At 43.7% G+C, this 24,563-nt stretch overlaps 1 protein-coding gene across 3 annotated transcripts in view; it reads right to left on the reverse strand.

Annotated features, from left to right (window-relative positions):
• Positions 1-2,347: 2,347 nt before the first annotated feature.
• Positions 2,348-24,563, reverse strand: part of myo5aa (myosin VAa) — a 44,988-nt gene continuing 22,772 nt past the window's right edge. The window contains exons 13-42 of one of the 3 annotated variants that reach the window (XM_068599929.1): positions 24,281-24,406; positions 23,138-23,221; positions 20,286-20,441; positions 19,882-19,979; positions 19,661-19,747; positions 19,065-19,173; positions 18,497-18,708; positions 18,137-18,293; positions 17,655-17,894; positions 17,292-17,540; positions 16,392-16,485; positions 16,148-16,293; positions 15,797-15,910; positions 15,508-15,642; positions 15,038-15,094; positions 14,643-14,870; positions 12,052-12,152; positions 11,817-11,873; positions 9,905-9,985; positions 8,594-8,792; positions 8,068-8,133; positions 7,515-7,608; positions 7,257-7,406; positions 6,676-6,830; positions 6,419-6,508; positions 5,962-6,112; positions 5,548-5,830; positions 5,261-5,435; positions 5,031-5,111; positions 2,348-4,858 (exon numbers count right to left, since the gene is read on the reverse strand). In XM_068599929.1, the coding sequence (XP_068456030.1) occupies positions 4,706-4,858; positions 5,031-5,111; positions 5,261-5,435; positions 5,548-5,830; positions 5,962-6,112; positions 6,419-6,508; positions 6,676-6,830; positions 7,257-7,406; positions 7,515-7,608; positions 8,068-8,133; positions 8,594-8,792; positions 9,905-9,985; positions 11,817-11,873; positions 12,052-12,152; positions 14,643-14,870; positions 15,038-15,094; positions 15,508-15,642; positions 15,797-15,910; positions 16,148-16,293; positions 16,392-16,485; positions 17,292-17,540; positions 17,655-17,894; positions 18,137-18,293; positions 18,497-18,708; positions 19,065-19,173; positions 19,661-19,747; positions 19,882-19,979; positions 20,286-20,441; positions 23,138-23,221; positions 24,281-24,406 (4,128 nt within the window). In that variant the 3' untranslated portion in view covers positions 2,348-4,705. The remainder of the gene's footprint in view (positions 4,859-5,030; positions 5,112-5,260; positions 5,436-5,547; positions 5,831-5,961; positions 6,113-6,418; positions 6,509-6,675; positions 6,831-7,256; positions 7,407-7,514; positions 7,609-8,067; positions 8,134-8,593; positions 8,793-9,904; positions 9,986-11,816; positions 11,874-12,051; positions 12,153-14,642; positions 14,871-15,037; positions 15,095-15,507; positions 15,643-15,796; positions 15,911-16,147; positions 16,294-16,391; positions 16,486-17,291; positions 17,541-17,654; positions 17,895-18,136; positions 18,294-18,496; positions 18,709-19,064; positions 19,174-19,660; positions 19,748-19,881; positions 19,980-20,285; positions 20,442-23,137; positions 23,222-24,280; positions 24,407-24,563) is intronic. The other 2 variants (XM_068599749.1, XM_068599835.1) reach the window with 2 other exon arrangements.

The raw sequence follows: 24,563 nt of genomic DNA on the forward strand, positions 1-24,563 counted from the left end.
TGACAATATTGTGTTTAAAATTGAAACCATGATTAGAAACATATCCCTTAAAAATGCCAATGAAAAACAAAGAAAAGAACAAAATAATCCATTTCCAGATTTAAGCATATTTAAATTTGATTGTGTGTCTTTGCCCAATGGATCATTCATTGGATCAAAGCTAAAGGCAATAGATGGAAGATACATTTTAAAAGAGCTGTCTGTTCGCAGATTTAAGGTTTGGATGACGAGGTAAATTTGAGCACACATTACTTTTGTTATACTTTTCTTGCAAACAGTTTCAGTATTTTCTCAGTATTTATAGCTTTTTCCTTGAACACATAATCGCTCCAATGAAATTATTTCTGGACAGTTACTGGTATTGACGGAGCTGACAAAGAGCTACAGATCAGTGGCGTGCATCTCTGAAAGGTCCTCATGACTTCCTTTGTGCGTGTATGTGTGCATGTGCGCATGTGTGTGTGTGTGTTTATGATACAATACAGTTGCATGTCAAAAGGTGCTGCTGAGTGGTCTGTCCTCAGTTAAACATGAAGTGTTAGTGTGATCCTCGTCAAACTAAAGATGCTCTGTAAGTAGAATCTTTGCGGCTGCCTCACAGATTGCTCTTAGCATATGTGTTCATAGATAAACAATAAGAATAGGAGGTAACTTCAGGTCCATATTGTGCTCACCGAAGTGAGTTTGTGGAGATTCTGCTTCTCTTACTCTATATTTTCTCAGCTGATTCATATCTTTTCAGAGCTTTGCAGGTAAACGTACCACTTCCACACAGAAGGAGCAGTAGTTGATGGCCTCAGACTTAATGTAGATGTTCATCAGAGGACTGGCTTTCCCACAGCTGTCGCAGGGGCCAAAAGTGGCCGCCACGAACGTCTGGTCACACATGGCTGCAGATGATCACCAACAAGGAGCCCTGTGGAAAACACAGACACAAACATAAAGACTCAGCCGATCAGCTGTATGATATTTTGGTTCATTGAGGTTCCCTTGATTTTCTGTACCGTGCTGTGACCACTTGGCCTGTTTGTGTGTGTGTGTGTGTGTGTGTGTGTGTGTGTGTGTGTGTTAGAAGATAAGTAGTTGGTAATCTACTCCAGCCTGATCCTTCTCTGAGCTTCAGAGGGAAGGAGTGCAGCACATCTATTCTGGGAACTGCACATATCCAGTACACACTCCAAAACAACGAAATTACAATTGAATATGACCTTTTCCCTATTTAAATCCTCCTTATATCTGTATATATGATATACTGTACTGTCATGTTACTGCAGTCACTTATTTTCTGACAGTCATCTTTCCAACATGAATACTTTACATGACTTAACACACAATAATGTAATTACATACAAATAAGTGTCCCTGCACTTCGTTGCATTACATTTTGCAAACACAATAAAATAAATCAGTGTATGTACATATTCAGAAAACTACAAGCGTTTTAAGAGATTCAAGTTATAAGTTCGGTCCTTCCATTAATACGGATATTATATTGCACTGAATGTAGAATAAAATAATGTGAGTTATGTTTGCCATTTTAATTCAAACTGAGCTACCATTCAATTCTCAATTCATCATCAGGGAACTTGTCACTGAGGCTGTGAGGTAATCCTTAAGTACAAAATTAACCACAACCAAAACTGGTATAGTTAATAAGTCAAACTCCATCCAGGCTGGTTTATCACAAGCTAGAAACTCTACACTCTCTACTTAAATTTGCATATGGGGTTCCTTATATTTGACACAAATTTAACAAACCACCAGTTTACAAAAGATTCTCACAAATAGCGACCACGTCAATGATACAATCACTTACCTCACAAGAAATGTTTCCCCTTCTGTAGAGCAGGTATTTGTCCCTGGAGAACTAAGTTGAGTTTTCCAGTGAAGAGGATTGACAGTGAGGGAACTGTAAGCTTCTTAGTGAAGTTTTAAGCTGTGACTCTGCTCCATACGTCCCTCCAGCCTTAGACCTACGAGGCCTGGAAAGTTACATGAACAGCCTAATCCAGTCTCCATAGATGTAATATTAAAAAATTAAAAACACTTGAACTGCATGATGTTATATTTCATCGCCTTCTTGATGTAGGATTAACTAAAATATATATTTGACGTATTTATTTCACCTTTTTGTTGGATGTGAAATCAGATTTATCGGTTACATCTGGCGCAGATTACCTTCAGTCCCTGTGCCGTCAATAAAAGTGGAATAAATTAGACAAATCAACAGGCATCTCCTAGAGATCAATACATAACGCGGACATTCAGTTGATTTAACGGCTCGACAATGACTGAACGAAAGACGCATAAAAATACCCCCAGAAATAATCTCTCAGAGACAATCCAACAGTGCTGAATTATTTTATTTGACTTTTACAGATTTGACAATTTATTCCAAGTTTCTTAGTTTCTTAACGGTGAACACATTCACGAAGCACAGCTACCAGAAACTACAAACAGTCCAGTTTGTCAATTGTACACATGGGTCAGAGGGGACACATGTGGCACTGGCCTCAGCGTGTTCACACCAGTACCACAACAGCTGGGGTGATGATATATGTTCTGTTTTTTTTAACGATTTTTAAAATGGCACAATCAACGCTAGTGCTGATAAGAACAATGGTCATTTATAATGTCTACGTCGTATCATACAACCAACTCTCTCCTTCATGTAAAAACGCAGAGTGAAGGAATGACACTTTCTCCTCGATGAGAGCCCGAGAGAAGCCCAGGGGGACGAGACGCTGCAGCTCAACAAAATGAACAAACGTGTGGTTTTTCTTTTCCCTCCTCTGAAACTAGGACAGCCTTCCAACTCTGCACTCTCAATACTTCAGTCCACAAGGATGGACGGAGCAAGAGAGAGCAGGCTGCACGACATTCACAGGAGAGTTTGACTGATACAAGAGCGTTTGTTCGGTTTGCATTGATTCATAGTTTTGAATAAAACAGCAGGAAAAGAAGAAAAAAAAATCACTGATTAAGAAAGTAAAGCGCCCACTCGCAGAGGGAATGTGGTAAAGGAAGCGTCGCAGTTCAGTGGAAGGGTTGTTTCTTTTGACAGTCCTTATCCAGCTATCACTTATCTGACTTCCTCAGCAATGTCTTAAAAGTGCATCTGGACTGATGGCTAAACAGTGCTACCCATCTGTGACACCAACGGTAGGACGAAAGGACACCTTATCAAAACCAAAAAAATGACCACATTTAACAATTTATATTCATTTTACAGTGGAGAAGAAAAAAAAAAACTGCACTGACAGAACAAAACAATGCCACAATGCTGATTGTGTGTTTAAGTTGTTTAGATAGCAAATAATTCAGATAAGGCTTTGTCCAACAATGTGCAACTAAAATCATGATACACTTCATTAACAGTTTGAAACATTCATGTGGTTAATTAATACCTTCAGTTACCGCCTACCTTGCCACAGAAATGTACTTTTTACACAAACCATACTTTTGTTTTAAACTATCCATAAACCCAAAGTGATATAACAGAAGGCAGACTGATAACATGTGGTCCCAATGAGAGCATATGGATATCAAGTTGTTCTCAAATACAAGTTAAGTAATATAAGTTACCTGATATTGACATGGACAGCCTACAATGGACCTAAACTAAAGCAGTCCTTGCAAAGCTGGGGGAAATGATGGGTCCAGCCTTCATATATCAGACAAGTTTACTGCAAAGAGAAAGCTTCGAATCTAATAAAGGGAGGGTGGGGACGGAGGTAAATGCAATCAATAAAATACATGATATATATATTATTCATATTTAAATAATGTATAAATAATAGAGTACAGATGATGAGATCTGTCTTGGCTTGACTGTGTTCAGAGGGTGAAATGAGGGAGCCCGGTCCGGGTTGCCTCAACACGGGGTGGACAGAGTTAACTTCAGCGCAGCGTCACTCAGCCGGCTTCCTGCTGGGACTCAGTGTTCACTTTGCCTCTTAAATAAAGACCCAACATTCAAAGCGAGACCACAATTTACGAAGTTATTCCCCTTCGTGAGGTCTCGACCCCTCTTTTGGGTCCGCTCCCGTGTATTGTTGCAAACATTCTCAGCGGAGAACGAGACGATGACAACATTTGATGTCTAATCAGTCCAACTGGGTTTTTAAAATGGGCAACAAGAAGAACAATCTTAACAGCTAGTTGAAACACAAAAGGACGGAGCTGGAGGTCACCGGGGTCAGGACCACTCAAACAGACCCAGGTGTCGATGCAGAGCGAGTACTGGAGGCATCGACCTGGTCCTGTGGCTTCTCTCAGAGGCGTTTTTACAAGCAGTGGACGGATGAAGGCCTTTTACAGATAGATTTAAAATCGACGGCGACGACCGTGGGTATCGTGAGTATTTGTGCATTTTGTAAGAGAGAAAGTGCACATGAATGTAGGCGTGCATGTGTACGTTCAGAGGATGCAAGTACTGTACAGATGCATGTTGAAAGTTCAGTTTGTGATGGTTTTTTTATGTCAGATTTTTTGTGTGTCAATGTTCTGGATCAAGGAATATCTTATGAGAACTGGAATCTATGTTTTAAATTAGAAGCTCTTTGAGGCTTTTCACCTATTTTTTGGGAAATAATTGCTCAAACTGTGTGAATACAAATCTCAATTACTTGTATATTTTTTTTTGACCTGCAATCCCAACTATGACCACTACATCTAAACGCCTGCTGTCCTGGGCGGCCGTGGCTTAGACGCGGGTGAGGAACCCCAGGTTGAGCGAGCTGGGGATCTGGATGGTTTCCAGGGCGAGGGAGGAAGGGCTGAACGGGAAAGTGACCGGGTAAATCATCTTCGTGTCCATCAACAACTGCGGACTCTCACAACGATCTCGCAAGCGAGTCTAAATGGAAAAAGCAGAGATAAAATCATGAGTATGCAGTCCGATGTAAATGAATGAACCGTTTGTGGATTCAATTCATGCTATGGTTTGGAAGGTGTAACCTTTCCAGGAGCATTCATGTCCTTCATATTTATCCTGTAGCCACATGAAACAGTATGTCAGTGTAAATTACCTGTATGGTTCGTATGAATGACACCGATACCCTCTCCTCAAATTCATTGACTGGAGTGTAGAGGTTCAAGACCTTCACAATCTGGAAGAGACGCAACACAGAGAGGTTATAAAGACAATTTGACCTCCAGTGGCAGGGGTTTCTTTGCACGCAAACAGATTTAAGAACAAAGATTTAAAAAGCTGCTCTGGTCTCTTTGAACGTTGTGAATAAATGACGGGACAGCTTACCTGCGCAGTGGTGAGGGCCAGGCACATGGAACAGATGGCATCGGCGTCCTCGTCGGTCTTTTTCTTCACCTGCAGCAGCTGAGCGGCCTGGATCAGAGGCTCCAGAGTCTCCTTGGCGCCGCACAGCATTAGACCTTTGTCTCTGAGCCACTCCTCCTGCTGGCTCACATTGTACCTGCACACAGACACACAGCATAAGTTAAAAACAACAACAACAACAAAAGGGTAAAAATACCAGCTCCACTTTGGAGCCCCCCCCCTGTGAGCAGCGACATCTCCTACTGTACCTGATCTGCATGCCTTTGCTCCAGGAGCACATGTCCTTGCGTAGCAGCAGGTTGTTGAGGGTGACCGCTCCGATGATGTAGAACTGCTGCTTCACCACCTGCTTGATGAGCTCGGGGTCGGTGCCGTGCTGGCACATGGTGGAGTGGAAGGCGCTGAGCTGCCTCAGGATGGAGTCCAGCGTGTAGGTGCCCTCGTCTGCGATACTAGATGTTCGCTTACGGAGACCTGTGGGCTTCACCCCCGACACTCCCTGAATGGTCTCGTGTTCCAGCATGCCAGAAACTGCAGGGAACGAACACACACACACACACACAGTAAGTATTTGTGTCATGCACATATGCAAATCCCATCAATAGTACAATGCCATTATCTTGTAGATTCACACACACACATGCACATGTACATGCACACACCTATCATGGGCTGAAGGATGTTCTCCATGCATTTGATCAGCTGCTGGTAGATCTGGATGGCCAGGTCACTGATCACCTGTCTGTACTCTGCCAGGTCGAAGTTGGACAGAGTGTGCTCGTTCTGTCTCTGCGTGTTGTGTTTCATGAAGGCCTAAACAACACAGATAAGGGCAGAGTTCAGCAACTCTCTTAAAAATACTATTTCATGTGTAAGATACTTCATGTGCATGGAAAATGTTCACATGTTCTATCACTCGTAACACCACTTGCAATCACACAAATGAATTATCTACAAACGATCGAAAAAATAATCTCCAGTTAACTTAATTTTATATATTTTCTGTTTTTTTCCCAAGAAAAGAAACCACACCAAAAACAATCACAATGGCTAAATTGCCTGGAGGTTTACCAAACCCTATTCCTATTATATATTTGAGCTAAAGCGTGTCAGTCTCACCTCGTCTCCGCTGTATTGTTTCAAACAGTGTAAGAAGCGGCAGGTATTCGCCAGCCAGAAGGAGACCGTCTCAAAGTCGTCTCCTCGTTTCTGACAGGATGAGATGAGATGATAGTCAAGTCTTTCTCCAAATCAAACAAACATTCCACATGTTACTGAAAATGGTATTTAAAAAAAATGACAAAACCCAGTAAAGGTCCAAAGTCCTAATAAATCAGTTTGCACTTCATAAGAACCCCACACACACACACGCATACCTTCAGGATCTTCTTAATACTGTTGATGGTTGAGGTGAGCAGGGTGCGGACCTTCTGGTCATCATTGACATAGTCTGCATGTCTCAGACACATGAACAAGATGTAGGCCGGCAGACCTGGGATCAGATTCACGGCCACGCCCCGAGGCTTCAGCTCTGGAGAGACAAGAGGAGCAAGAGGAGTTCAGCGATGGACCGAGGAGAACATCAAGTCTCTGAAGTCTCACAAAGCTTCATTTTCTACAGATGCTTTTTACAGGTCAGTCAGACTGTAAAAACCTTAAATGAAGCTTGCGTTATGAGTTGTTTGAATCTAATTTTCTTTGAGGCATTATTAAGTTATAGTAAATAATTATGTTTGTTTGTTTTTTTACTCGAAAAAAAAACGCCGCGTTAACACGTTAATTTTCCCAGCCCCTACCTTAAAAGTTTCATGTTAGGCCAAGTGGTTTGTCAAAGTACAACCACAGAAGGAAACCACAAGGTCCTGAAATAACCTCTTAAAGGTTTATAGATCTTTGACGAGTATCTTTGATCTGATTGTCCGCCTGTGGTTTCTTCCTCTTCATACTTAGTTCTTACCAAGGATGAGGTTCTTGACCAGTTTGAGCTCATCCTCCTTCTTGTACTCCAGCATCCCCTGGAAATCTTTCTCCCTGCGAGGAATGTTGACGGGGTGAATGGGCTCGTCCACCATCTGTCCGGGAGACGTCTGTCCCTCGGTCTGACCCGCTGGCAGACACACAACACGTGACGGTCAGAATATCCTGTCCTGCAGCACTCAAACACACAATATGTACGGACTCTCAAGCCTTCGCTGAATGACATGTTCTCAATTACCCCCCATCTCTCCGATCCTCTTGGAGTACACCTTCAGTTGCTTCTTGAGCTTGCGGATGGTCCGGTCCTGCTTCTCCAGCTGCTCCATTAGATCCTGAAACATGCCGAGGGTTGGAGTGATGGAGAGAGAGATGAAAGGAGAAAGAAAAGAGAATAGTGAGGACGAACGGCACGACTCTGACTTCACAGCTTCACACTGTCTAGCGGTAAAAAGAAACACTCAGACACTTCTGTTCATCAGTCGTTGGCTTTGCATTTAGTAACATCTTGGAAACAAAAGAGGGAAGAGGGTAAAATCAACATGAGAGCTGCTGTGCCGATTTATTTTTCAGGGGAAGAGAAGCTACAGGACTCGTTGGCTGTTAGAAACAAGAAGACGGTGCAGAGCTGCTCCGCTGTGAGTTAGAAGACGCCGCTGTGGAGAGTTAGAGCGACATTGAGCGCAGCTTCATTCAAAACGTACAACCTGAGTTAGTTCTGACACATGCAAACACACATGCGCGCGCATGCGCGCGCACACACACACACACACACACACACACACTCTACATACAACCATCCGCCGTAAAATGATGACTCGAGCCTCTCGGGATGCTGTGGGGTCTTCAGCCAGGAGTTCCTGTCAGGTGATACCATCCACACAAATGAGTGTGCGTCGACACCGTTTCTGTCTTTGTATGCGTGGCCCAAGTGGACGTGAAGCGACCCGAACATGTTGCCACGCTTTGCAGTGTGCAAGAACAGGGCTCAAACGTCGCAAAGGTTTTGTGCTTTTTTTATTTTTATTCAATGTTTGGTTATATTAGATGGATCTATTTTGGAGAGCATGCATATTGTAACTCGAAATGTCGATGTTACTAGATAATAACAGGCTACATACACATATTTATGTCATATAAATGTCTTTGTCATTAACGTTGTTACCTGTGTGTGCAGGTAGGTATTCTGCTAGCGTGTATTTGTCGATGTTGAGTCTTGCTGTGTGCTGAGACTCTCTGCGATGTGCACGTTACATGAACTGAGGTTAAATTCCCGCTCCTCCTCAACCTGTATGCCTCTTTGTGTGTGCTGCAGCGTACCAGGTTCTCGTTGGTGAGCCGGGTGATCTCGTGCTGCAGACTGGCTTCGATGCGGGCCTCCGGAGGCAGCTGCAGGTTTTGGGCCAAGAGCTGCTGCTGACGGTTGTTCTCCTCCTTGACATTCTGCAGCTCGCCGCGCAACGACTCCACCTCGTTATCGTAACCTCTGCGCTGAGTCTGCAGCTGGTGCTCCAGTAGCCTGGAGGAGAGGGAGGTGGGGGAAGGAGATGAGACCAGAGGGGGGGGGAGGGGACGAAGAGGAAGCGAGGAGGTGTGCCAAATATGAAACAAGGATGGAGGATAAATAGAAGATGAGGGAAGGGAATAGAAAGAGGTTTGTGGCAGGTGAAAGAAAGTGAGGGACGGCAGGACGATGGAGTGGAAGAGAAGACAAATTGGGGAAATAACAAGAGAAAGGGCATCAATGGGAGAAGGAGAGGAAAATAAATCAGTACAAGAAGAAAAAAACAGTCAAAGAAAGATTCTTTCACCAGTGTGGCGACGCAGGACAGCAGCATGCTGTGCAGACACTACCTGCAGCCCACAGCCCAGCCTCTCTGAACTCAAGATTTAAAGCTGCTGACTTTAAGATTCCCTTTCCTGAAAAATGTAGCCGAGCCAGCGCTGTGGTCAGAGGTCAGGCTCGGCAAGGTAGCGCCGACAGAGTTCATGCTTCGGTGTTCAGGCATCTCTTTATTCTGGTTGGGTCACTTCAAACTGAGTTCTACACGTTAAATGGAAATAAGTGACCGAAGTGAGACTTTCACCTATTACCACTACTACAATGTAAATGGTTAATCAGTTAACTTCAGGTTAACTGATTAATCGGTTAACTCAGTGAATATTAAAGTTAATATTTTACAAGAAGCTGCGACAATTTAGTTAGTGGCAGGATGAAGACAAAGTCTGCAGCACTTGTCTATAAATAAAATGGAAAATTCAAACCAAAACCTTGAATATATGACTGTGTGTTAAGAAACGTCTGTGACGAGCACACACCCCTGTCAAATACTGTCAGGAGAGAGTGGGACAAAAACAACTGGGCAAATGTTCTGTTGTGCCAAAAGTATTGATAGCACCCAAGTAGATTCATAAAACATGAAGTAGGCTTAGAGGAGCTGTTCCTATAAGTCTGGAGGAAGTAACAACACCCAAATCACCAGCCGTCATGAAGAAATTCACGGGTGATGGAGTGTGAGAGCGAGAAAAGAGGGGAAAGAAGAAAAACAGCAGCACACATTCGTTCCTGTGAAAAGGCAAAACGTAACATGCTAAAAATAAATGACACTTGTGTTAAAAACACAGTTCCACCTGATGGTTTCCTTTAAGCCCTGATTAACCAGCCACAGCTCTCCGTCCTCATTCAGCTTATGGAAGTCTGGAGCGGCAGATCTGACCGACAAACAACACAAAAAGGAACACGAACAACACAACAATAAAAATAAAAATGCGGGATGGTTTAGTTGGGGAAAGAGATGTGCAAGACAACAGTAACATGCCTTCTTCCGTTTATCTGAGATGTCTGCATATGTGCATGGAAAACCTTACTGAATGTGACTGTGGAGGAAAACCTGTGTCTCCTAAAGTTACTACGAGGAACTTGTAATGAAACGGTCTCAATTTAATCCTGATGCCTCTACATGGCATACATGTACATAAGCAAACAAAGCCATCCGCTCCATGAGGAGAACTATACGTCTCCAGCCAGGAGGAAGAGGAGGAGGAGGAGGAGGAGAGATATACGCCTCCAGACAAGAGGAGGAGAGCTATATGCCTCCAGACAGGAGAAGGAGGAGGAGAGTTATACGCCTCCAGCCAGGAGGAGGAGGAGGAGGAGAGTTATCTGCCTCCAGCCAGGAGAAGGAGGAGGAGAGTTATCTGCCTCCAGCCAGGAGGAGGAGGAGGAGAGTTATACGCCTGCAGCAGCGGCTCCTCCTCCGTCCAGCCTGTCGTACCCTGCTGCATTAAAATGAGAGGTTTTCTAAAGGGACTCTGGTGGTCGTAAAATCTACCTTTTTCTCCCACAGGCACCACCAAAATCAACACTAAATAAAAGTTCCTCTTAGTAGCTTTAATTTACATGATTTAACCACGCAACTAAAAGTTGAAACTTTTTAAGCCATAAGGTTTTGGACTGTGACGTTCATATTTATGTCATTATTTTGATTGATTACAACAGCGGTGGAGTCCCTAACTGTCTAAATGTAGTCTGCTGTGTACTAAATATCCACTCAACACTCGTATGTCAGTGTGAACAAAGCAGGTCACAAGAAACCAAAGGAAGCAACATGGGAGAAAACGTATGAAGGCAGTGATGCACAGCAGAGGTTTTGGCAACTCTGTCATTGAGAAACAATGTGAAGAGTTTCCCTCAACACTAACTTTAAGTATAGAAGCACAATATCAGGTCAATATCACGTGTGTATTCACTTTGACATCCTGTGTGGAGGATTTGGTGACCAATCAGACGAAACACATTTTAAAAACGGAACAAAACAATAGTGGAGAGCATGACGGATCCTCGCATAAATTATCTGCGTGTGGACATTTAATTTGTGAAAAATGTGCCGTGCATCTCTGCTTCAACAAACAAAGACAACAAGTGGGCTTTCATGCAGGATTTATGCCAAACTCATTCCATGAAAGCTGAGGCCGGAGGCTTTCCACAGCGACGTCCAACCTATCGCTGCCGAAAGGTCAGGGGGAAGTTGTGTCGTAAATCTACGTGTTAATAAAGGTTAAACTACAAGTAACGATTGCATAAATACCTTTTTACCTCACATGCTTTCATGCCGCATATTTTTGGAAAGAGAGAGTTCTGCAGCGTCTCCAAAAACAGACCCGAGCTTGTGAGAATATCCTCGCATCCTCAAACAGAAACTACCTTCAGTTTAAGAGACTCTAATCTTTTCCATGCTGATTCATGAAACCCCATGCAGATATGAATCCTAAAACCAGACATTCCTTGGATTCAGATACCGCTGAACACAGTCTGTTAGAGCACGAGTGAGACCTCTAGCTGTAACTACAGCTGCTGCATTGTTCGACATGCAGTTAGGGCAGATAACGCCACGCCAAGCTACCCAAGCTTTCATCAGCACCGCAACGGAGACTCAGCTGTTATCAGCTTCTGTAATACCAGTGACATTTTCAACTGGGTTTGGCATCAGCGTGGCCATGCATGCTCCGCTCCATGATGCATAGGCCACGTCTCATTGGTTACCTCAGCCTACTCAGGAGATCACTGACTTCCAACGGCTTACGCATGAACCGAGGGGATCTGCACAGGACAAGGCAGCGTTTACAAAACACACATTTCCTGCACACATTTCACGGTGATATCAATAATGGAGCGAGAGCAACAAAAAGATAGATGTTGGGGTCGGTTGCCTCCGGGTGACTTCAACATGAGTGTGGAAACCTGGATATCGGGAGAAGAACTGAGTGTACTGAAGTACCTGTTGGTGTCTTTGAGGCCCATGTAAGCCTGCTTGAGTTCACCAGCGTCCTTCAGTTTGGACACATCCTCAACAAAGACAGAAGGCTCCGTCATGGTCTCCTAGAGGGAGGTAAACAAAGGACACGGAGATTAATGGGAAAGATTGTTTAAAAGTGCAACCCGTCTGGCAGAACCGCTTGCTAAGCAGCATCATGAACCAGCTTCACACAGTTCATGTGTATGAAGGAAGACAAGAGGACCCGGGGTTTCATAAATGTCAGTTCCCTGCACCATGCGGCATGTGCGCTGCTGACTCCCTGCCAGCATCACTACAGCTGCTGGCTATGGCTGTCCTTTCACTCTGACAATCATCAGCCGGTTGGAGCCTCGGGTTGGAACAGTGACAAGCCGTCAAGCGATGCCTCAGCGTCGGCTGTCCGTCTACAGGGAACCTCCCTTCACAGCGATGCCATTTTTTTTTTTTCAAGCTCTCATGAGACAAAAGGTGCCGAGCGTCAGCCGATGAGTAACAGGAGGTTAAGGTCACTTGTGATCAAAACGTGACCAGTGTGTGACAGTTTGAGATGACAACAAGACAATGAGTGGGAACCAGCATGTCTGTGCATCCATGTAGCTGAAGTATAACGCAACAGACCAACAAGTTTACTTCTTTAGTGAGTCAACAGCAATATAAATAAGCAAAAACGTATGTACAGACATGAGTAGTCACCACTGCTCAGCACTGGGGAGTGAAGACTCTCGTCTATGTTGCCTTTGTATATTTTTAAACAGTTTTCATAAGTTGTATTATTAAATCAGATGTTAAATATTGTGTTGTGAATTTAAAAGCTGTGTTCTGAACTTGCAATTCTAAAAGAAAAGTGCATTGTATGCAATTTTCGAATGACTGTAATTTCAAGTACAACTGGCTGTGGGTTTTCATTCTGTAGTGACAGTGTCCACAAGAACAAATGCAAAATGGCTGCTGTAAAATACAGCTAGCTGTAAAAAAGCTAGCTGTAAAAAAAGCTAGCTGTAAAAGCTGCTGCTGAGCAGCAGAACTCTGTGACTTTCAGTGAAACAAACAGTCCATAACCACATTCATTCACAGACAATGGACTTGACAGATGAGATAATCACCACAGTGTGTGTTTGTGTGTGTGTAGTAATGGTTAGTATTTATATAGCGCTTTTCTGAATACTCAAAGACGCTTTACATAAGAATCATTCACACACTGACGAGAGGAACTCATCAGTGGAACGAACTTTCATACACCGTAGTCGCAGCTATGGGAGACATTTTAGGGTTAAGTGTCTTGCTCAAGGACACATCGACCCTGGCGAGCGGGGCCAGGGATCGAACCGCCGATCCTCTGATTGAAGGACGACCCCTGCTCACCACTGGGCCACAATCGCCCCATGTTTATATATGTGTGTGTGTGTGTTTGTGTGTGTGTGTGTGTGTGTGTAAAGTCTCCTAAAGTAAGAAAACTGATCTTGTGTCTCCTCTGATTTTATGTTAAAGCTGCACTTTTGGGTTTCTTGTTTGACAATAATTTGTCGTACTTTGGCGGGAACACTTCCCCTTGAATGCTCTCGCGCTGTTACATATCAAACATTTAATGTTTACAGCATTTCAGGAATCTTTGTTGTCACGACTTTTCCTCAAGCTGCTCTCTTTACTCAAATGAAGTTAGTAATAATCCACATTTACAAGAGTTAACTTGTGTCATTTGACATTAGGAGGCGCAAAAGTGGATATTGGTGGTTGCAGACAGAAAAAAAACAAGTGCTAAAGCTTTTAGGTCCTCTTTTGGTCCTGAAGTTTATATTCATTAAACTCTCTATGAAACCCAAGAGAAGAAGACATATTTGAGCAGCTGCTAGTGCAAAATAATAAACCTCCACGATTGAACAACCACCAGAAATATAGCTGCTTTTAAGTATCTCTGGGGAATTTGATTGCTGGATCAGATTTCTTACCGACGGCGGGTTTACATGCAAGACACACTTTGAAAAAAAAAAGTGAAATACTCATGCATGATGCAGTTTTTAAACTGTACCTTCTCATCCTGTGGAAAAGCAGGGATGGAGGAGAGAAGGTGGAGACAGGAGTTAGACACAGTGACGGTGCAGTGAAACCATCTACATACAGTGGAAATAATAACGTGACCCTAAATTACCGACTAACGAGAGTTTAAAGGCCAATCGAGTAACGTTCAAGTGCTTTTTGTCACACAAATGAAACAGATATTTTTCATCTTTAGGCCATGAGAGGCCTGATCCATCAGTCATTTTTGGGGGATATTGTGCAAACAATATAAACAAAAGACAAACAGAAAAGCAGTGTGAAAACACAACACACAAAATGCAAAAAGGTGGATGCAATCAAGCAGGTGACATCCACCTACAGAGCTAGAGACCTAGAGCTTCATTTTGTGAACGGACAACAGCACCATGTGACCACAGAGCCCACGCGTTTCATTACATGTGGATGATTATTGGCCATATACTAGGCTTTTCAAGATCTTTTCCAGTTGAGCAGTGGTGATGGATGAACTGTCCCTCTTTAAGCACAGAGAAAACAGAGACGGTTAACTGTTCTTCTACCTTGTGGTGCATGGCTTCCTTCTGGCTGACCAGCTGGGAGCGCAGGATCAGCACCTCCTCCTTACGGACCTCCAGTTCCTCACAGGAGGAGTTGAGCTGCTCCAAGACCACCTTGTAAGCCGGGGAGCCCGGGGCCCCAGCGCCTGTCGCTGCTTTACCCAGCAGGCTCTGCCTGATCTCCGACAGGTCATGCTTCAGTTTCTTGTTCTCCGACTCCAGCTCCTGGCGCTGAGACGTGAAAAAGATTCAGTGAAGAGATTCTAATTATGACAACTCGTGCCAAATGAGGCTTTCCGAAGCTGTGGCAGGAAGTACGGTCATAAAAGAAGATGTCTGCCTTTATATCAAGTCATTATCTGGAAACATTTCTACTTTTTACTCCTCCCATATCTTACCTTGAGGGACTCGTACTCCAGCTCTGCCCCACGAGCCTTTTTGAACTCTACGTCATCCTGAAACAAGCAGCGACACATGGTGATGAAGAGGTGTTTAGGACAGTGACAAACTCTGTATTGACACAAGACGGATTAGAAACAGGGCCTGATGAGAACCTTTCTGTCTAATCTATGTAATGAGGCGTTTCAATTATGTACATGAGGATGCAGAGGCTCTTATTATATCAAGGAAGCATAAAAAGTATTAAAAAAAAAGTACTTTTTTGTTCTCACACTGGGTTATTAAAAGCTTACAAGTGTACATTTTGGCTTTAGAAAGCTTTTCATTCGGCACTACACAAATATTACGGTACGTTTACAATGACTTAGTCAACACTTAAATAAAGATTAGAACTGGGTGTTGTATGAGAGTTATTTCTTTATACATATTGATAATAAGGTGATATATTTCAGAGTGTGGGTGTCGGTACCCTGGCTCTAGCCCGCTGGAACTGGTCCTCTTTGTTTTCTAGTTCGTTGCGCAGCGACTGCTTTTCTTGCTCCAGCTCTGTTAAACGTTTCTGCAGCTTGAGGGTCAGCGAGGTGTCTATTCCTCGTGTCACATCCTGCAGGACGAAGAAATGTGAGAACAGAGCATGAGCCCCGTGATAAGTGTTGAAACGGCAATGTTGTCATGAAAGGCCACTTCCACATCAAAGTAGAAACTCTCCCTGATTCCTCTTATTAAATGTGACGGTGCCAGATGCCAAACATTCTTACTTCCGCAGCACGGGAACCTTCTTCCAATTCGGCGTACTCGGAGTTGTAGGTGTACTCTGATTCGTTGCTGCTGTGGGTGGAATCTGTTCTCCTGTGGCCAGGCTTGGAGCCGTTCTGCAAATAAGAGAGAAAATAAACCTTTTCATTTAAAAAACAAAACAAAAAAAAGAAGGTCCCACTTCAGACTGTAGGTGCAGCTAAGTGTTGAATATCACAAGCCATTGATGTGAAGAAAAACGGAATAATGGACCAAACACACGTGTCGTCTCCATTTTCAGAATTTAAGTTGATCGACACTTAAATGATGTCATGTTCATATATGAAACCCCGGCGTGCGCTTGTGTTCCTCACCGAAGAAACCATCTCCTCCTTCAGGTCGTCGTGCTTCTCCTCGAGCCGGCGGTGTTCTGTCAGCAGGTTCTGGTAGCGAGATCGCTCCTCGTTCAGATCGCTCTCCAGCTGCTGAGTCTCCTCGGCTATCGCGCGGACCATTTTCTCTGAAGGGTCACAGAGAAGCAAACTGTACGGTCTAGGAGACAATCACGTGTTTCTGCATGAAAGGGACGGATGATTTAGGCGGTGACATTATTCATACCGGTCATCTGCTGACTCTGTTCCTGAATCAACCTGTTCAAGTCGTCCTTCTCCTTCTTCAGCGAGCCATTCTGCTCCTTCAGCTCCGAGACCATCTACACACAAAGAAACACACACACATTAACAAATAATCCTTTACTAACATGTTGTGCAAAGCAAGGTCTGCATCTTGAACATGAAATATCTAAAGACCATTCTACGGAACTAAATGGGTCTGATTCATTTGTTTTCTACATCTACCACATTACTGTAACTCCTCTTAAAAGATGCTCCTCGGGTTGAGACAGAAAACGGACGAAATACGAGACAAAAACACAGAAAAGACAAAGAGCGCACGATGGCTACCTCTGTAGCACACTACTCTATCTCCTGTGCTCACCTGCCCCGGGGCGGTGCCCTGTGACCCCACCATGTGTCCATTTCACCCTGGTTCGCTCTGGCTCCTAAGTTGGGGAAAAACCATTTTCCTCCAATATGCATATTTATGCAAAATAGATTTTTGGTATATATATATATATATATATATATATATATATATATATATATATATATATATATATATATATATATATATATATATATATACATATACACACATTTCCAGGAAACTATGGGACATTGTACTAATCTAAAGCAATTTCTAGGGACCTTAGTTTTAAACTAATTACAGGACTTTTGATCACGACATCTCACTAAAAAGACAGAGGTCGTTTTAGGGAGAATTTCCCTTCAAATTAAAATCTCCAAATTATTCTCGAAAAATCTAGACAAACATCTAGAAAAGAGAAAAAAAAAAAAAAGGCCTCGACAGACGACATGTGACACCACACACATACACACAGCGAGATGGAGGACCTGGACCACAACAGGTCTGGAGGTCCAGGTGTGGTTCCCGTCTTACTGTTTCCATTTCGCTCCTGTAGGTTTGCGCCCAGTCCTCGATGGTCTTCTTCTCCTTCTGTGTGGAACTCAGCTCCTTCCTCAGCTTCTCCAGCTCCTCCAGCAGCGAGGTCACCTGGTTGCCTTTGTTCTTGGCGTCCTCCTCCACCCCGCGCAGCCGGCTCAGCTCGGTACGCATCCGCTCGCTCTCGGTTGTGTACGTAGTCTCCAGACTGACTAGCCTCTCGTTGACCAACCGTTTATCCTTGTTCTGGAGACATGGGACAGATCACACAACGGGGACGTCAAACATCCAAACGACAACATTAATCAAGACATGGAGACAAAAAAAAAAAAAAAAAACTAAAATGGTGCAATCACTCACCTGCTCGTCGATTTTCCTCTGCAGCTGCATGATCTTGTTCTCCATGCCTTTGTTGAGCTTCTTGAAGTGCTCCACCGAGCGAGCCTCGATCTTCAGCTTCTTCAACTGGCGCCTGGCCTTCATCCTGCGGAAGCAGCACTGCAGGTACACGATGGAGACGAGGCAGCGCTTGTACCAGCAGCGGGCCAACCAGCCACGGACGCGCTTCTGAATGATCACGGCCTTGCTCTCCCGCAGTAACTTCAGACGCAAACACAAACAGTAAAGGAGAAGCAGAGAGAGCGATGAGAGAGGAATCTGAGGAAATTCACACTTGGAGTTGGTGTGATTTGCTTGTTACAGTATTTTGTAGAAGTGAGTCAGTACGCCGGAACAGGACAAGAACTGAACGGTAAGTATAAGAAACGTTTATAGATGTTTTTCCTGTGAGGGAGCTGGATCTTAGGAGGTGATATTGCAGCATTTTGTGACGTGCGTCTTACCGCCTGGTACTTCTGACGCGCCATGTAAGCTCGGAGGATCGTCTGCACGACCAGAGCGGCAGCTTGCTTCTGTCTGTAGCGTTTCCTCTCCACGCACATGCGCTGGTACTTTTGGATAACGGTGGCCGCATGCGAGCGACGCATGAACTTGGCCAGACTGAGGAGACCAGAGACATAGAGGTCTCAACGAGTATTGAACACAACTACAAACTTTAGGCGACTAATTTAACTGCAATAATAATGAAAGCAAACCGTTTTACAGTGCATTGTCTTTTAAAACAATCCGTAAGAAGGAATCAAATGCGTTTGCTGGTGATTTTTCCATTTTAACGGGTTGCAAATCAGGTTCAGCTGACTCACCAGCGAGCCTGGTATCCTCTGGTGAACCTCTGGATGGTGATGGCAGAGCTGCGCTTGCGGAGATACTTCTTGCGCGCCAGCCAGCAGCGAATGGTTTTCTGGATGCGAACGCAGGCAGCTCGCAACTTCTCCGACCGTAGCTTCTCCAGGTAGGCAACCTGGCCAGCCCTGAAGAAGATCTTGGTCTTACCAAACTGGTATTTGTCCTGGTCCTGAAGGAAGATAGATCAGGAGTAATTAGAAAAGGGTTAGATGGACAGATTTACTCTGTGAGACTAGTGTTTGCTTAGAAAGGTAAGCGAGTGATATAAAATTGTAAATCAGAGGTTATTATATGATTTTTACTTTTAAATAAAAGCCCAAAACTGCTGTATTTGGATGTATTGAACACCAAATTTCTGTACTAAAATCCTCTCTAACTTTGTTCTGCTTCATTAAAATAGCCCTCGTGGTTGCAGAGCTGCACCCTATTTAGTTCGGGTATGCAATTTCCGAGCAGAGGCCTAAAAATAGGTGGGTTTTTAAAGCGTTAAGAGTGAAGGAAAGGTAAAATTAAAGACAGCCTGACCTGCACAAGATGCTCCAGAACATTTTTGCATGTCAACTTCTTGTCAGGTAACACGTCCTTCTGCTTCATCAGCACTCTGTACCGGCTGAAGAACTCCTGGTACGTCCATCTGAGACACACACAGAACAAGAGTTAGCGATGGTGTCAACATTTGATTTGTTTACTGTTTGTTCATTCAAGTTCATTTTTGCAGCAAAGTCATTTGTTTGGCTAAAATCCTAACAAACATGTAAAAATGCTTCATTTTTTTTTAAGGTTCTGCTCAAATCCTCAGGTTTTTTAGCATCAATATTTATCTTGAACGCATTTAGAAGACCAGTAAGCAAAGCCAGACTCGGCTATACAAAACAGTTCCCCTCAACAGGGAGAACGCTAGATAACAAAGACACAAATCAAATCAACCCTGCACCGAGCTGGAAGGCTTGTTGTGAGGATGTATTCAGACATAATTGTACAGAAGACTCTTACATGCAAGATAACATTTTACATCTGCCTTCTGCTCAGAAACTTTAAAACTTCTTTAAGGACACACAACACATATCCAACACAAGACGCTCTATGGGAACAGCAGCAGTGTGGCCGGGCTGCGTCAGTACCTGGATGGGAAACCTGCAGCAGAGATGCGGATGGTTTCCAGGACACCGCAGGCTCTGAGCTGCTGCACCGCACGTTTAGGATCAAACCTGCCAACATCAAATAAGCGCAGTGGATATGGTTCCTATGAATTTCACCCGAGCTAAGATGGCGGCCTATGATTATGGTTACCACTAAATATAACAATGTGTGTTTTCCATAAATAAAGAAGAGCGAGACTCACGAGAAGCCCATCTTGAAGTCGTTGGGTTTGATGCAGCGTACGTAGTGCGGCGTTGTAGCGTTCAAAGTACCCATCAGCATTTGCAGCGAGTTACGAAACTACAAGAGGACAATCATCACCATCATTTCTTTTTGTAGTTTAAACTCGGCTACAGCTTTGGGTAATCATCATCAGTAGGAACACATGCTGTTTGTGGCATCAAAAAATAATCTAAAAACTATTAGAACAGATTAAGAATAAATATACATATTCAGTGTATATCTGATATCCATCAAAATGTGCTGGATCTGATCTCCCTTTGTGCAGTTAGATCGGACAGCACCTGTGGAAACGCCTCCATTGAGTATGTGGGCGTGCAACAGCATCATTGCACAGAACAAAAAACGCTGGAAAGAGAGATCAACCTGGCAGCCGACGGTCTTCTTGTGCTCCTTGCTGCTCTTGTCATGGCCCTTGTCAGGTTTGAGGCTGAGGCGGGTCCGGCCTCCGGTGCCAGGGGCCTGACCCGTGGGACTGGCGGCTTTCTCCCCGTCCTGGAACAGCTCCACCAGCAGGGGAAACTGAGGAAAGCAGCCCGCTTACAGTCAAACAGAGCAGCTGCTGGCAAACTTTAGACACTGCAGGCAATATTGATTTACTGACAAATAGGTTATCCACAATTTGACTTTGGATGTAATGTTAAATCAAGCTTCAGTGCAACTACAAAACATATTGATGAGCAGTAAACATAGTTTCTAACAGCCTCTTTTTACTGTATCTGGCCATGCGTAATGCATTTCTCTTACCTTTTGCATAAAGCCTTACAAAGCTTACAAAACGACAGCTTTCAGGGAGCATTCGCCACAAGCCTTCATCAAGCGTCAAAAACCACGATGTTAACGACTTATTTTGTTAATTTAAAAAAAACAATCCAGTTATCTAGCCTAGTAATCAAGTGCAGAGATGGTTTGACGCGAGAGTTATTTTTCCACACAAAGACAGATCACAAATCTGCCGGATAGGTCGCGCAGACGCCGCTTGAGAGTTGTTACGGTGTTATGAAAAGCCAATAAAAATAAGGAGAGGTTATGTTGTGTCATATATGAAAGTACGCGGTGGCCATATATGACTGCACGGCAATATCTTGCCATGGTGTTAGGACAGAAATCATGTATGAAACACAAACACATCGGTCATGTTTCATATAACAGAGGTTATATGGAGGAAGGATGCTGTGTTATGTGCAGCTTAAGGTCCTCCTGCTGCGCTCGGAGCGTTGCCATGCTGCTGCTCTCGCCAGAGCCATGAAGCAGGATAATCTGGACAGCCACGGCCACAAAGGCTTTACGTGCTGCGGGCTCACAGCATCGCTCTGAAAACATACAAATATCCTCCTTCCTTTGTCCCTTGTTTTTATGTGCAGCCCTCTTTTCTCCTCTCAGAGTGCCTTTAGTGCTCCCCATGCAACAAACAAAGACACACACAACTTCAGTCTCTTCGGTGCTGTTAGAGTGACGCTGCCTCGGTGACAGCGAGAGAGACGGGGAAGAGAGGAAAACTAAAAAAAGGAGCTAAAGAATGAGCTGCAGGCGGATCAGCGTTGTAAGAACGCTTCGGTTTACCTTCTGCTGGCAGGGAAGGGTTGTCATGATGACCCAAACATACATGGACAACACATGGAGAGACAGTGACAAAAGAAACACAATGACATTACCAAAAAAATGAAAGAAAATCCACAAGCTCAAGTTCAAACATCATTATTCATTAATGATTAATCATTAAATGTGTATACACATGAATGTGTATAATATTAGATGAAAGCAGGCAGACTAATGAGGTGGAAATGGTTTGGAGAGACACAGCGGGGTGATGGTTTCTTTCCCAAACCCGTGGGATGCATTTCCACTGAGCTCTCCGCCTGCATGAGGTATGCTGCATGACGGCCACGGGGTGGAATTTGATCCGTCGAATGCTTGATCAGATTCCTGGTTTGCGATGCATCGTGGGAAATATATGCATCAGGCATTTCTCGAATCCACTGTATCGATTAGACTTGCGAGCAGACGTCTGCATGGATGCGAGACTCGTGTGTCTCTCGCAGGTCCCGATGCGGTTCGGAGCAATGCAGGTGCTCTTTGAACGCATCACGAGGACGAACACGTGAACAGAGGTTCCTGTTTGAGACCACATGGCTTTTCTTTGCAGAGTTTTTGGCCATTTGCTAAGATCTGGTATTTAAGTGCTAAAAATAAGTCCACAGCGGCAGGATTTGGGAGTTTAAACAAACCCCCAAATTAGCCAAACTTTTTGAGAAGAGAAAACAAAACAAAAGTAAATGTAAATATTTATCACAGCTTATGCTGTTACCAGATCTCAGAAATGACTTGTTGCAGTTTATCAATACTGAACAAGACAATAGCCAATAAGACGATGCAAATGAGACCCACGTAGTAAGAAAGCAGAACTTATTTTCACTGCCATCAACAGCAGAAGTTTTAGAAAACGCATCATCTGTTCATCTGTTGTTCAGAAAACAATGTTTCACTCAGGTTCAAGACACGGTCGTGTGGCTGAAAGATAAGATCCTCTTGGCAGGGAAGTAAAACGACCGTCAATTAGACTAATTCTCTTGAAGAGCTCACCACCATTTAATCACAATTGTTTAAATGTTCCTGATTTCCACGGCAATATTCAACCTTCACGTCCGTGAGTAATGTGTGTGTGTGTGTTCATGTGTGTTTGTGTATGTGTGTGAGTGTTAAATGATTGTGTTAGAGGTTAGAGCAGACAGTATTTCAACCCTTACCCAATTCTGCTTTTGATGAAGTCTATAAGAGAACAGCCGATGGTCACTTTGAGCATTTAGGAGCAAACACACGACATCATAGTGTTGTATGTGTGTGTGTCCCAACCAATCTTCTCACAAACACGTGTGTGTGTGTGTCTCTGTGTGTGTATTTAGCTTCTTCTGTTCTGTACAAAAATAACCTAAACCTCCTGGATCGAGTGTTTGTCATCACTTCTGGTGTCGTCACAACCTCCACATGGCCACAGGAGGGCGCTGCTTCCCTCAGCCTTCAGGTGGGACTTTGGGTCAGTAAGCAGTCGTTAATTTTTCCCACATACAGCAGGTGCACCAGCTCTCCACCGGCTGTAGGCTTCTTGGCTTTGGTCTCAGTGGACGCTTGATCGTGGCTCTCGGCACATGAATCCAGTCGAGATCCGACTGTTGTGTGTGTAAATAAACGTAATGTAGGTGTGAGTCTGTCCCCCTCACCTTGCTGGCCTTCAGCACATTGATCTGTTCCTCGTTCACTGTGTCCTTGTTCTTCTCCAGGAAACCGTCACATTGGTACTCCACCTGCTCGACAACCAGAGAGCGGTTTGTGTTACTATACCTGTGAGGACATGTCACTGGGATTCAGCATTGATTAGTGGTGCAACGGTTCAATAAGCCCACGGTTCGATAGGTTTTGTCGTTCTTGGGCCACAGTTTTGGTTCGGTTCGCTTAGCACTTTAGGGAAAAGTAAAACAAAACCATAACCAATGTGTTTGACCTCCAAAATATGGAAATATAGAGATGGATTCATAATAATAGTAATAATAATAAGGCTATATTACATGAAGCAATAACATACATCTTGGTTCGTAAGTCATTTAGCGGTTTCGTTTTGACGGTTCGGTTTTGCATCCCTACAGTTTACCTTCTCTACCTGGCAGTGTCGTATTCCTAATCCCATTTCTGCAGGTTTTAACACATAATCTGACCCAAAGAAATGTGTCTTGACTGTCTGAATGTTTAGGGTATGTCTGAAAGGTAAATGTCTCTTTCGATTGGTTTTATGTCAAGCTCAAAAGGCAAAAAGTAAAACCCTCAGAGTAGCTCATGTACGGACATGAACTCCCAATGAAAGTGCCTTAACATATATTATCAACATTCGTCTTTTCAAATGTTTGGTCCGAAATATCTCCAAGGAGTCATTTTGAATGTCAGGGGACCTGATGGGAGAGCCTGCATTAGTCCTTGACCCGGTTTATCTGTAACCTTACAGTGAGGATCTGAAAACAGACAGTAAAAATAACACTGCGTCATACAGACCCTGTTACAGGGGATGAGACACTAAAGTAGATTACACTAGTCAATACACACACACACTCCAAACATTTCACTGCAGTGCTGTTTTTGTGTGTGCGAAAACAATGATAATAAAAAAAGTCATCTGTCCTCCAGCCATCTAAAAATAACTCCAGCACTGCAGCAGTAACTGCAGCTAGTGTGTCCCTAAGTGTTGTATGTGGAGCTACAAAGGCTCCCGCCATTAGTTTACCAACCAATTTTGAATTTTCAAAAAGAATGACTAATGCCTCTTGTAGTATAACAAACACTGTGCAAACATGAAGCGAACCCCTTCAGCCCACCTTGTCAGCAAAATGTTGAATAATGAAAGCGCGGTTGGACATGCGAGGCTTCTCGAAGAGGGAGCAGGTCTTTAGGTGGGTGTTGTAGAGTTTCTGAGCCCAAGAATCATCCGAACCTTTCGGCATCTGGTAAAGAAAGGGACGACAGACGGTGGAAACTATCAGGAAGAAAACATGTACGTAACCATCTGCTTATACATACACTGCAAGACAAAAACTGGAACTTTCAAGTCGATCAAGATATTAAAGTAAGTGGATTGCGTCACATCTTACAATGTTTTCT

Source organism: Clinocottus analis, unplaced genomic scaffold (assembly GCF_023055335.1).
Source record: "Clinocottus analis isolate CAN_PGR_092001 unplaced genomic scaffold, fCliAna1.0.p SCAF_1, whole genome shotgun sequence".
NCBI classification, from domain to species: Eukaryota; Metazoa; Chordata; class Actinopteri; order Perciformes; family Cottidae; genus Clinocottus; species Clinocottus analis.